This window comes from Calonectris borealis, chromosome 6, assembly GCF_964195595.1.
Source record: "Calonectris borealis chromosome 6, bCalBor7.hap1.2, whole genome shotgun sequence".
In the NCBI taxonomy this organism is placed as follows: domain Eukaryota; kingdom Metazoa; phylum Chordata; class Aves; order Procellariiformes; family Procellariidae; genus Calonectris; species Calonectris borealis.
This window is the reverse complement of record NC_134317.1, coordinates 3,334,032-3,348,272: the sequence shown is the minus strand read 5'-3', so window position 1 is coordinate 3,348,272 and position 14,241 is coordinate 3,334,032. Positions and strand designations below refer to the sequence as shown.

The window sequence follows — 14,241 nt, the reverse complement described above, 5'->3', positions numbered from 1 at the left end:
AGTTATTCTCTAAAGCTTTGACGACAAATACAAAATAATGAGTTAAGTTTTAGTATGTAGTATCCTGTCTTTAATAACCTCCTTTTGGTTTTGAAATACTTCCTGTTTGGATTTGTTCTTCTAATTGTCAGTCTTGCTTTTCTGAATACAATTAGTAAGAATATCAAAAAATGACCAGTGGATAGCAAAATCTGCTTCATGAGAATCCATAAAGATTAGAAAAAAATGGAGCAGAAGGATAGGTACATTAGGAAATTGCTTTGTTGTTCCATTGCTTTTTTTCATCTTACTGTGTATGTTAAATACTTGGAAGTTTTTGACAGTTTACCAGTCACTTATATCAGAATTTATTCTACATAAAAACTGGTGTAATAATGATTTCTAGTGAAATTTTGTCAGTTCTCATTTTCTGAGGGAAAGCTCACTTTGATGTGTAGTAACTTTCAAGCATGGGAAGATTAAAAGTAGTAAAAGTATTTAAATTGTGAGCATTACATATGGTGAAAATGTTTACTTAACAAAGACGCCATAAGATAGCTGGACTCTGGATTTCCCTGATCTTCTCTAGAAAGTAAGTCCAGAACTAGGTGCTTCAAACAAAAAATCTCAGTGCTCTTCTCTTCCACCCTTCAGTCAGTACCCAGATCATCTTTGTTGAAGATGAGTATTGTGGTTGACAGAGTTGAACTGCAGTTGAGGTTTTGTGTAGCTGGAACTGACTGTGGTGTTGTGTTTGGAGCTTGAGACAGAGTTGACTCGGCAGCTTGAAAGCACAAAGAGAAAGTATGTGCTTGCCATATCAACAGTGTTCTTGTCCATAAAAATACAGGTTGTTTCAAGCTATGTGAATGGGAATTTTTACATAATCTTCAGATTTACAGTCTGATACAGCGAGCAAAATAAGGCAGCCTGAGAGGGGACAAACAGAAAATCCATTTCAAGTGACAGCCAGTTTAGCTAGAGGTAGAGAGGCAGTTTTGCTTGATGATTTTTTTTTTTTCCCCTCTAATACAATCAATACCAATTTAAGAACATAAAGACACAAATTTTAAAATTCTTTCATTGTAGAAAAGGTTTGGAATTTTATATAAATATGACTGGATAGTAGAAATGGAATTAAACAGATACAGCAAAGTGAAGTTATGCATATTTTTTTCCTTTAGGAAGAGGGTTCAGCAGTCAAAACCATATTAGCATTTTTATGATGATAGGTATTTACTCAGATGTGTAATGCTGCAGTCTGACATTTATTTAAGTTTAGTGGCTGAAGGAAGGAATTACTTCCACTCATTTGTGCCAGTTCAGCTGTTTGTGAGGCTGTACAGCAGAGTCTGCTTTTTTGATTGGACTACAACTTAAAATGTATTTCAAACTGTGGTCTTGTGTTATAAAAGATACCATGAGCTACTGATGTGATTTGGCTGTAATGCATGTGATCCTAAAATGCTTCAGAAGGAGTATTTCCTAGCGAACAAAACCAATATTGATACCAGACAAGTCCTTGGAAATGTCTTAAGTACTGAATGTAGTTCTGGCCAACCTGCGTAAGAAGGATGAACTTGGAAAGGCCTACTGTTGTGATGAGGTGATGAAATGGAGAACGAAAGTACAGAAAAAGCCCCTGGATCATTGACTATGTGGAATCAAGACTGAAGCTAACCTTGATGATTCTCCGTAAATATGTTGGAGAGTTAAAATAAGGGAAGGGTAGAGAAGGGTTTCCAGCTCAGTTGAATGGGTGAACCTTTAAAGGCTTGTATTTTTCAATACTGGATCCTGCCTTTTCCCCACCATGTTATTCTGTTTGCCTGCATGTCCAAGGTAATCCCTCTCTCTGTTTACCCAAATCTGGAACCTGTCTTTCATACTGGTTAGCTGCCATCTGGACAAGGGCAGCTGTAGCTTATCTGGATCCGCTGGTCAGTGTATGTGCACTCATCAGCCAGCCAGCTGCTGGCTGAGCCGGGCCAGACAAATAGCTTAGCAGTTTAAAAGTTTTTTGGGCCAGTTTTAAGCAAAAGAATACAGCTGAGGCTTTAAAAAAAATAGGTGAAAACTGGTTGTAAGTATGTTTAGGCTGGGATCTTGGTTGTAAAAAAGTGAAAAAAGTGAAGTATGGCAAAGGCAAAAGAATTTTAATTTAAATAAGAAGCTTGATCAGCATATGAAGGATAACTGTGTCGTGTATTTGCTTGCAATAGCACAGAGTGGGACACAACACCCACAGAGAGACTTGTTTGAGATCTGAGTTTAAGACAGAATCACACTGGTCCTGTTGTCTTTTAAATAGTTATATAAGGTCCTGAAAGACAGAAAAAGAAGTGGGGGTAGGATGCATCACATGGAGGAAACATCAAATGTGAAGTTGGATGCTTGCCTCATAGATGTCTTGATTGTGTTTTTGTTTGACTTGGTGTGTGGTTCTGTTTTCTTTGCAGTCAAACTGTTAAATTTGCATTGAACTTGACTGATTTGGAAGGCGAAAGATATAATAATTTTTTGTGATTAGCCTGACTTAGCTCTTCTGTGCACATTTGTTGAGGGGTCAGAAGGGATTCTCCTTGCAGGGAAGAGGAGACACTCCTTATTTCTCATTGTACGTACTGGTGAAATGTTGATGCTGATCGTATTCAACAGGATTCTGGAAGATGCATGAAATAGACAGTATAGGAAAAGAGTTGGAGAAAATTTCATTTACTGATCTTGTCTGTCTTGTAGTCTAATCAGATAAGGAAATTTAAAGACAAATAGAATTCCTGTGAAGCTTTTTTTAATGCTTTTTCATTAAGTGGTTAATGTGTTAGAATTTTCCATCTCCATGAGATTGCAGGAATTTCAAACTTTCATTTTAGAAAGTTCTTAAAAATGTTTCATAGTTCACGGTTGGGAAGTTTTTACAAAGTTTCATAGCTCAGAGAAGAATTTCTACAAATACCAACCCTGGGAAAGGATAATTTTGATCAGAAATACCATAGAGATTCACAGCTGGGTGTTACTGAGGTACTGCTCTGACCAAGGTGGGAAGCGGACTAAAACCATTGGGCATTGGCAGTAGAGGCAGGATGCCATCTGTGAGAAGCCCCCACTTTTTTACAACGATCTGCAGACTGATTCCTTTTTGCTGTATGGAGAATTTAGATTGTTCAATGCCGTCTGTAGAGAGGGAGGAAGTTTGCTTATATCTCTAAGCTGTCAAGATAGCATTTATTTGAAGGTAAATCTTTTTTGTCGTAGTTAGAATTCTCTGTGGCCCCTATTTTATCTTTGGAAGATCTAACATGATAGAGAAGGGTATGAAGAAAAGCCAAATGTTACCTCCTGGGCTGCCCTCTACATTAGATGAATGCTTGTGTAGAGGCTTTGAATGGATGTGCAGGCCCTTACAATGACAGGAGCCTACACTGAGACTTCTCGTATCTGGTGTGCTGCAGCACGGGCGCTGGCAGCCAAGCTGCAGGATTCCACTTGCTGTGGGACTCTCAAATCAGATGAACAGCTATGACCGGTATCTGAGATCACTGCTGGGAAACTCGCTGTCAGGCCTCAAAATAGAAATCTGCTAGTTGCCACCACCAGCATGATAGTCATCCTTCAAAACGATTCATATCTTCCTAATCTAGTTTTGATGTCCTTAGGTGGTTTATTTAGGCTTTAATCTGGGAGTGTGCCTACCAGTGAAGTGCCTTACTTTTTTAGTTTAATAACAGCATTCTAAGACTCTGTGTGGAAATGGTGTTACTCACGTGTGTGCAATAGGAAAGCATCCCTAGCTACTTCATGAGCAGCTGCCTTACCTGAGCTTCATCCAGAGACGGTTGTAGATGATACCACTTAGATAGTCAGGGTACAGCAGAACCCCGGTCTTCAAGTTTTTAATCTCAAAAACTGAATTGAGTTTTTATTTGAGTTTTGTTTATGCGTTCAAACCTGCATACAGTATTGAAGACCAGTATTCTTGGGGGGAGTGGCGGGAAGGGACCCGTTAAGGCAAGCGTTGTCCCTTTCATCTGTGCCATGTCCCTTTCTCTCGCTTCCTTTTAAATCTTGGCTGACTTGAAATGGCTTTTCCTTTGAGGTCAGCTACTGTGATTATTTTCTATAGCGATTGTTTGTTTGTTTGTGTTTAGGGTTTTTTTTTTCTGGGGAGAGGAGAGTAATCCTAACTGGAAACTGTGTGTATTTCTAGCATTAGGGCCTGTTTGGCCCTGGTCTGTTTTTTCCAACCTTCTGAATCTCAGAATTTAAACTTTTCTGGTGAGTGTTGAGCCCTGTATTACTTGTTGTGGTAGATTTTTATCATCTCATAATACCTTCTGTCTTGTGTTGGGGAGGGGACGTTTGACCAGTAACGTCTGTAAAAGCTGTCAGCATGTATGAGGCGTGTGTAGTCCCAAGGCTGTGCTTCAAAAACCCAAACAATTTACACAGAATCTTTTAAGTTTTTTTCCCCTACAAAATCATTAGACAGTAGATGAGAAAGTTTTTCTGTTTTGTGCTGCTCACACCTTGCAGTGACAGGAATGGCATGTTTGAACTTGAAAACATCAGCCTGTGTTTTAGTGTGTTCCCTTGAAGTCAAGAAGTGTGAAAAATAGCACTTATCTTAACTTGAAATTTCTAGAGATTCCCAGAGGATGACAATCTCTATTTCGGAGGTAGCCAGCTGATGCTATAGATACCAGTTGTGCCTTACTGGCACCTTAATTTCTACCTAAAGAACACAGATGTCGCTTGACCTTTTTTCTCCATTTTCTACCACATGCTTTGCCCTGAAATGATTTTGGAAAACCTGGACAGCAGAGGTTTGGTTTTTTTCCCACTTCCTTAAATCCAATCGGAAGTACAAGACAAAAAATGGAAGTTCTCTACAAAATTCTATTATGACATTATTAATTTCTTCTAACAATAGGACAAACTGCTTGGAGGGAGTGCAGGGAGGAACACATATTGCAAAAGTAATTTCAGCTTCTTTTTTCCCTTGAGCAAGAGTTCAGCGAGATCTAAATGCCACAGTTACGCCTCCTGCAGTGGCCTCTTTCCGAATACTCTATGTATCACAATTGCCCCCTTAATCCCATCTTCTTTAATCACTCAGATGGAGACTTGACTTTGGATGGTACTGTGGAGTCTCAAATTAATAATTGAACTAAGAGGTTCCTCATCTTTACTTGCATCCTTTTCCTTGAATTGTGGCCTCACCCTTTAAAGATGCTTTCCATTAGTTCTGTCACCACCATCTCTAAAATCTCAGGTCTCTGAAAACTGTAGTTCTTTGTTTAAATTAATAAAAAGTTTAATAGCCTCTCTTCCATATTTTTCTGGAGAAGTCATCAGACTGAGCTCACAGTTTTATAGATGCACAGGTTTCTTCGACATGGCTAATTACTGAAGCTTGAACTTAAAAAGGTCAAGTGGCCACTTTTGCATAGGCATTCACAGGTAGAGAATTTCTTCTATCTTGGATGTTCAGCATGTTTTAAGGGCATCTCTTCTACAGATTCCAAAATCTTAGTTCTTTCATTTGATTGTATCTAATTTTGCAGGTCACGTATGGATAGTATTTTTTAGTCTGAAGTGGTGTTTCTGTTCAAAAAATTGCATGTTACATGATAACTAAGTCTGACAAATCTCTCTTACAGAAGTACAATATTGCAGTGCCTTTAAATGTTAAGTGGAACTTAACTGTAAAAATGAAGTATTGATGAGATATAATCAATACTTACGAGTATTGATATAATCTCATATAATGATAAGATTAAGAATGTCAGTGTGTTTTGGCCCATTGCTTGCACCCTGAAGAGAAATGGGGATCTACTCAAGCTGTGTAGAGAGTTCTTCAAGTATGTATTAATTCTGTAGCTCACCTCAGAAAGACTGATGCGTTGTGCACTGGCTGTTTAATAAAAAAGCTAATGGATGGTCCAACTCCATCTTCCATTGCCAGAGCACCAGCCTTTGGATCTGTGACAGAGAGATCAAACACCATGCATGCTGCCTGATAATTTGTTTCCACAGTAAAATATAGGTATTACCTTGTTCTGTTTTAGAAGTTCTCTTGGATCCAGGACTGATACCTAACAGTTTGAGTTGCCTAACTTCAGAAGCAGATGAATGGTTCAACATATTGTCTACGCTGAGCAGAATCTGTATTCACACTTGCTATAATTTTTTTTAAATAAAACCAAGATTTAAAAAAAAAAAAAACCAAAAAAATCAAGCAGTTATAGCAGCTGACTTTTTTCTTTAAATTATTTCTGTACTGATGTCTGTAAATCCAGAAGACACATTTCGAGTAGAAAAGTGTTTGTTTTCTTGTTGCCATCCGTCTAGCAAACAAGGGGTTGCAAGGAATTTTTTAACAGTATAGTAGTGGAGTGATATTATTATTCTCTTTTTTTTTTCTCTCCTCCTTTCTTAGTTGTATTTCTTATTTGTAGATGACATCATCCTCCATAGTTTCCACTTCTCTGTAGGAACCTGTGCTCTTACGACTTAGTGTAGTGTCATTAGGTAGATCATTCTTCACTGATGTCTTCACTGATGCACTGGATTCTTCCTCTGGAAAGCTATTTTTCAGAAGTGTTCATCTCAGCTAGAAAATTTCATACTTCCAGGCTCATCCAGTTTCCTGCTACTCCCCCCGCCCCCATCCCCACTCCCCCCCCCCCCTCCCCCCCCCGCAATCATACCATAATCCTGGAGATTTAATATAGCTATTGTTATACAAAAAGCTACACTAAAACTTCCAAGCTTACTGTAAGACCCATGTTGAGTTGAAAACTCATTTATTTTGTATTTTTAAATTTTACTTTAGGAAAAGAAACAAGCCTTTTAGAACATCAGGTCAATTTTTAAATTTTTAAGATTAACCTTTTAGCCTCTTAAAAGATCTTAAGTCTCGCAGACTTCTTGGCAGAGGTGCTGCACTTTGGTGGCATTTCTTCATTCTTCCCCAATGACTTTTTGATTAACTACAATGCAGGCTTGGTGGAACATGCTGAAAAGGAGAATGATAATGAGAAATTCTAGTCTGAAAAGATACGCATCTTCTGTATGAGGCAGTGTGACAACAGTTCAGGTGATTTGTTACTTTGCTGTCTTGTTTATCTTTTTCCTGATTCTTGCATTGCTTCAGTTAATTGCTGTTGTGTTTGGATTTAATGAATGTACTTTGGCTCAGTTTATATGAAGTACTGTCCTTGTTTGACCTGCAAGCATTAAGAACAATGATAATAGGACTAATACTTGTCTAAAGATCAACAAAATATGTTTTGGGACATACTGGTATGTATAAGGAGGACAGAAAAGGTCCTTTCTGTTGTAACTCAGTTTGCTTTATTAGGTTGAAAATAACCTCTTTATTTTTCCTTTGAGAAACATTTTCCTGGGTGTTATCAGAAAAAATACACAACGATAAAAACCTGCTTCCTGCTTGCAGAAACATCAAAACTGGGCCTTTTTAGTATATATTCGCTGTCTGTTCTTAGATACATTTGTGAGTCTAGAAAGTGTATATGAGATCACTGCGGAAACAAATAGAATAATATATATAGACAAGTACTTGAAAAAGATACCTGTACAGTAACTGAAGGTTTTTCAAGATGCTATTTCTATCTGTGCTACATTTTCTGTCCTTTTTAGCTCCCCTAGAACTGTGCGTTACAATTCAGATCTTTTAGCGAATGGGCCGTTCTATCTGCTAAGCAGCTCACAACGTCCAGTCCCTGTGGTGCTTTAGGCCGTTCTGCTCTACTAGTTTATTCTAATAAATTACTCCATTCCGTATATGTGTGTGGATCTCAGTGCTCAGAATGAGTTCAAATTAATCTCAAACATAATACAATTTAAGTAACTTTTCTACAATAAGTATAGGTAGCTACCTGACTGAACTTCACCCTTTTATTCTTTTATGTGCTAGGTTTTCTAGGAAACAGGAAGGAAAAAAAAAAAAGTCCTTTTCTATGACGAGTATTCCTGCATATAAATCCTTACCAATACTGTCATTAGTGCTTATAATAGAATCAAGTTCAAGTACAGCATAATGGACTTGTCTGGGTAGGTTGTGCAGCCATGAAATACAGATGTGATTACTCTTTCCAGACTTCAGTGTTGCCATTTGGATCTCAAACATACTAGATGGAAAAGAAATCTGTAGTTCTGTTTAGTGGTGGAAAGCATGCGGAAATAAGTTTGAAATTTTATTTTTAGTTCCCTTCTAGTTGAGGATGTGTCAGGTACACATTGGGAGCCCCCATCAGAGCAATCTACATATAAAGACTGGCTTTCAGAAGACTCCTGGTTTTTCTTCTACACTGATGTTGATCTCAGTGCCGTCAAACTAATCTTTGTAGCCTTTTCACCAGTTTTCATGACTTCAGCTTAAAAATTTTGCTAGATTTCGTAAACCAGCAAGGAATCACAGATTCATCTTTTCTTTGACTGGAAGCCTTTGTGTCTTTATGTGGTGTCACCAACCAAGTATGCTGCAAAAGCAGTATTTGGGGAGTGGGGGGTGGGGTGGGGAGGAGAGCTCTGTTTTGAAGTCTTCTCAGGAAATGGGGGAGAAGATCATGATCACGTTTCAGACTTTTTATTAAAAATGTCAGGAAGCCATTCCTGCGTTACAGACCAATATGGCTTGTTGCTCAGTTTCAGGTTTACTACATAAAGCTAGATGATCCCAGAAGCTGGTATCTCTCTTTTTTCCCCCTCTGAGTGTAACATAGTGGTATCTGTCATAGAGAATTCATATTTCATCCAGTATCTTTTTCCAGTAATCCCTTTCTAAATTAGGGCTGTGTTAGTATAGTCCTTCTTATTAGCTATGCATAGATTTCACTGTTTGCCCCTTTTTTTTAATTAAAAAAACTGGCTAGATTTTTTTTTTTCAGGCATTCATATAGTCTTTCTGCTTGAAAAAATGGTAGCCAGTCCTTCAAATACCTTCTAAGGTGAGGTTTTCCAGACTGCACACGTGCACTCTAGTGAAATTGCTTTCTGTACTGCTAACAATTACAGCGTATCCTGTATTAACAGCAGTTGAGAAGTTCACTAGCAAATGTTGGTTTTCTTTTCTTACTGCAGCTGTTGTGGATGAACACAAATGTATAGTGATACAGCAGCACATTAACTGCAATATGATAACAGCATATATTAAATGTGATCTGTCTTAACATGCTGAAACTCAACTCTTATTATATACTTGAATATTCTTTGCTTTTTCAATGTGTTTTCCTCTCAGAAGCTTTCAGACTTTTAAGTTCAGTCCATAGGATACTGCTGGTGCTTTGCTGACGGCTTCTTTCAACAGCAGCATTTTGCCTTTTGAGATCCAGTAATAGATTTCCCAAGGACCTGACAATTTCATAGGAAAGCAATTTGTCAGCACTCAAAATGGGTATAGGAGTTTCATCATAGACATACTATGCCTAAAATGGGACCTAAATAAATTTGCTTTTGTTGTAAATGCCAGCTGCCCTTCTCCTCTGAGAGTTTGATTCCTGTGGAGGGGGTGGCAGAGCTGGTTATAAGCAGATGCTTCCCTTGTGCAGTGGGCTCAGGGCTGCCTTCTTTGTGTGGTTCGCCTTCTCTTTTTCCCTTGCTTCCACTGTGTTCCCGTTTTTCTGCTTCGAAAGGTTAAGCCAAGATTGTTCTGGTATGTCCATACATCAGTTTAGTCTGGCCAGACCTTCTGCAAATGTCCGCTTAGCCCCTAGAGAAGGTATTACAGTTAGATGCTCCAGTCAGATCCAAAGTCACTAAACCAACAGTGTGATTGCTGGCCAGTTGGATAGGTTGAACTGATTCAGCACATTAATGAATAAGAAAACCTGACTATAGAGAAGACATGTATAAGGAGAATATTTGCACAAAGTTAATTTTACTGTCGTTTTTGAATTTTATCAAATTCAGCTTGTCTATGGTCCTTCAAAGCAAGGCTTGGCAGCAGAAGAAAAGGAATGGCACGTATGAGATAAATCCAGGACTTCTGCTTTATTGCACTGACAGAACCAAATTGTTCAATCTGTTGCCTCATCTGTTTCTTGCCATAGCTGGGAGTTGTAAAGGTCAGGCCATCGCAGCACAAAGAATATAATAGTTAACATGCTGCATCTCGCAGTGTCACCAGCTGGCTAGTGCATTTCTCCCATTGAACATCCAGGCTCTTTCCCAAAAAGCGTAAGCAGCATCCTCTGCCTATTTTGGGAATGCGTCAAAGTCAAAAGTTTCTGAAGGTGGTAATGTGGGATGCCCAGTATGGTCAGCACTGTGCTCAGCTCTGACGTCCTGTGCTGCACTTCACGAGGGCTGTATCAGTTTTCCGTTCGAAATAATTCTCATCACCCTGAGAGGTGCAACTTTTTTGGTCCCTGTACAGTCGGGTTCTGAGAAAAATTACCTTACTGTCAGTTGTGTGTGTTTGAGGAGGTGTTATGTGATGGAAACCTCTACCAGTATACCAGTCACCCTGACCCTCACCTCCTGCTGCTCTTGGGTAGAGTGCCTGGATGACAAAGATTTCATCCCACAAAAGGAGTCAGGGTTATAGCTGCTCTGCTTGTTATACCCTCCTGTAGGAGAATGAGAAGTGTGGGTATGGCTACAAGGCAATAGCTAGTGTATCAAAATTATTGTGAATATATATAAATAAAGGAGGTAATGAGTGATACAAATAAATATGTATGAAACTGACTGCTATGGGAGACCTTTTCTGTTTAAATCTGATCTTCACCATGATGTCTAATGTACCTGTCTCTCTTGCAAATATCAGATGGGTGCACAGGCAAGGTAAACGTGCGCTCTCATCCTCCTGACCCTTCCTCAATTTTGAATGAGTCTTCTGACTCTTTAGCTCTTTTTTCTCCCCCTCTGTTTTTCCATGTTTTTAATACTTGTTAAATGATGAAGATTAATGACACGCTCTTGGCAGTATTTGACAAGATAAAAACAGAAGTAAAAGCCAGTTATTACTCCCTTCCAGTATTTTGTTAATGGTTTTGCATCCTAACAACCCTTTACCTTTGCAGAAGCCAGATTGGTCATTTATATCACGTTAAAACTATGAAGTTAGCTCCACTTAGAGGTGCCTCAGTCTTAATATTTGCTGGGTTTTGCTGTAGGTTGTCAATGAATCAATTATATTTGTTATGTGAAAGACACAATTAAATTCACAAGTTCAGAAACTTTTCTTTTTAAGAATACTGGGACGACAAAAAAAAAAAAATCACATGCTGTCAGGATAAGTTAAGCCAGTCTGCTAGTCCGTTATGGTCCACGAGCACGTTTAATACAGACTGCACCAGTGCTTTGGCCTGCAAACACCACTTGGTTTTCATTGCCTGAAGCCTGCACATGAGCTATCGTGGTTGGTCCCACTGCGTATGTTGGGCACGCACTGTGGGAAGGGGAGATGTGCCCCTGGGCCTTCTGAGAGTGGAAGCACTGGGTCACTGAGTTATGACGAAGACCTGAGGTCTTTTATGTTGCAGCTGATTTGACTGGGTGGGACCACGTGGCAAAAACCAGCACTGCCCTTGGAAATCAGGGACTGTTGCCTCACATGTATTGGCCTTAATTCCAGTTGCTCACTTGACAAATCAGAATGACATAAATTACACTATTTTAGCATAGTGTGTCTCATACTTCAGTGCTTTGTGTTAAGAAGCTATATTGCAGATGGAGGATAGGGGAAAAGATGTTGATGGTTTAAAATGGAATGTATTAGTTGGGTTAAGGTTTCTAACATGTACAAACTGCTTTTTGGGCACATGTAACAACATAAGAGACGAAAATGCCTTTTGGTAAATTGTACTAGCTAAAACTTCTTGTTTGGCTAGTATTATAACTAAATCTTCACTGTTCAGTATTTTAAATTTTCTCTGCTATTGCTATTCTGGGAAAAGTATTGCCATAACTTGTTCTTTATTTCTTCAGATCTTGATAAGTTATCCAAGTTACTGTTTGACTTAACAGAAGATCTTTGTTTTATGTTTCAGCACTTACTTGGAATGCTTGTGAACTTTAAATGTTTTCTTTCTTTATTAAAAAAAAGGAGGGGAGAGGGTATATTGATGCAAGTGGTGTATGATATTTTAGTATATCCTGGTTTTTACTGTTCATGTGTCTTATCCTTCAGAATGCCATTTAATTGTGATTTATTTTACATTCCTAAAAGGTGCTATACTTGGCAGATCAGAAACACAGGAGTGTATCTACTACAACGCTAATTGGGAAAAAGATAAAACAAATCGCAGTGGTATTGAACCTTGTTATGGTGATAAAGATAAAAGACGACACTGTTTTGCTACATGGAAGAATATTTCTGGATCAATTGAAATTGTGAAGCAAGGTTGCTGGCTAGATGACATCAATTGTTATGACAGGTAAGTGAGTTTTCCTATAAATTTCAAATTTATTTGTAATTTTAAACTATTTTGCCTGTCCATAATTTAGACAACCTCCCCTTTGCAAACAGTTCTTGAGTGAAATGATAATACAGCAGTCTATGAATAGTTATCTTGTTTTTAGATGCCCACACGCATACACACATGCTTTTCTTTTTTGCTCATGTACCTGTATTTAGGGACCTGACTTCATCTAAGTATTTGTCTTGTTTGCAGAATAGCATGTTTTACCATCTCTTATTTACTTACTATATATTAAAAAACAGGTGTTTAATTTATTCTTTTTTAGCCCATTAATAATAGATTTTCTAACGACTTGTTATTGCCAAACAATGCAAATATAGTTACTGAAACTGGAATGCAAAATTCTATAGTTCACTTTTCCAAAGTCTTCGGAGTAGGAAAGTCAGCACACTGTGTCTGCTTTTTAATTAAACGTGGAAGTATTTTGCCGATTTATTAAAGAGCTCACCTCAGTAGCAGCTCCAAGATTCATCAAATATTCTAAAATTCTAAAGTCTTTTTTTTTATAACAGATGGTCTAGCAAGTACCCGTGAGCAGTAACAGCAGGGCTTGGGTTTTGTTAGATGTTGGCTGAATAAAGGTCATGACTCTCTTAAGGAATGGTGTTATAGTTCTTTGAAGTACTGTACTAAGTTTTATTTGACCAAAACAGTTATTGTTTGGAAAAGGAGAGAATTAAGAAAATTGATGCATAATAGATCTTCATTAAAATGTATTTAGAAATTATTTTTAGCAATATTTTCAAAAATTTTCCTTTTGTGTTTCTTAAATTTTAAACGAGTAGAAGAAATTATTATAGTCATTTCTACCAAATAGAGTTTCCCCACACACTAGCATGTTTTCTTCTTTAATGACAGTTTAAAGCTAAGTTGAACAGTAGTTCTGATTTATCTCTTTCTTGGAGAAGTAGAAAAGCATCTGCAAGCTTGCTTGCACAGCACGATTGAAATTCGGCTATGCTAGAAGGGGAAGGATGGTTTTAAAGAAATCTTAGTTGTTGCTACTAGTATCTAGTAACTGTAAGTCACTCAGGATGGGAAAGTACTTTGGGGTTTTTGTGGGTTTGGATTTCTTTTTTTTTTTTTTTTAAATCTGTTCTTAGCTGTAGCTTTGCAGAAGAAGTGGGAGTATTTACAATTTCTCAACTAAGTTTATTTCTGCTAAATGTTAAACTTTTAGGATGGAAATAGAATTTTTCTATTTGGAAATAGAATTGGGTTCTGTAGCATTGTTATCCCTCTAGTTACATATGTACCTTTGAACAGTCTAAAAAAAATTGGTATTAAATTCTTCCTTGAGCAAAGAAAAGAAATTGGAAGAAGAAATAAAATGCAGGAAGGACATTAAGGAAATAGTTGAAAACTGAGTAAAAGTTGGTCTGGCTCTAAGACCTCATTAACTGTAACTATGCATGCTGCCATGTTTGTCTAAAATACCCATTAAACAAAATCTTATCTCTGGGAGTGAAGAGTGGTTTACTGAACAGGGAGTTACAGCATGATGAACTCCAAACAACAGCAGATTAAGAACTCCAAAGAATAAATGTTTTGTGGAAGTTACAGTACAGTGTAATTGTAATAGCTGGTTTTATAAAATAACCTAATTTTTGAAGATGAACCCAAAACTCTTTTGGCAATCTTAAGCTGTATTTAAAATCCTCAACCATTTCTGCAGGATTTTCAGGTTCTTCTCTTTCTGCTGTCCAGTTGTCTCCTGCTATTTTTCTTTCCTGACTTGAACAGTTTCAGCTTATTTGTTAATAAAACTCCTTTCCTGCAGTTAATTCATTGGGTAAAATAAACCCTGCCAATG

At 37.8% G+C, this 14,241-nt stretch overlaps 1 protein-coding gene across 4 annotated transcripts in view; it reads left to right on the top strand.

Moving 5' to 3' along the window:
* The window catches only part of ACVR2A (activin A receptor type 2A), a 71,407-nt gene that overhangs the window by 26,640 nt on the left and 30,526 nt on the right, over positions 1–14,241 (top strand). For all 4 annotated transcript variants that reach the window (XM_075152694.1, XM_075152693.1, XM_075152692.1 and 1 more), the window contains one exon: positions 12,176–12,383. In XM_075152694.1, the coding sequence (XP_075008795.1) occupies positions 12,176–12,383 (208 nt within the window). The remainder of the gene's footprint in view (positions 1–12,175; positions 12,384–14,241) is intronic.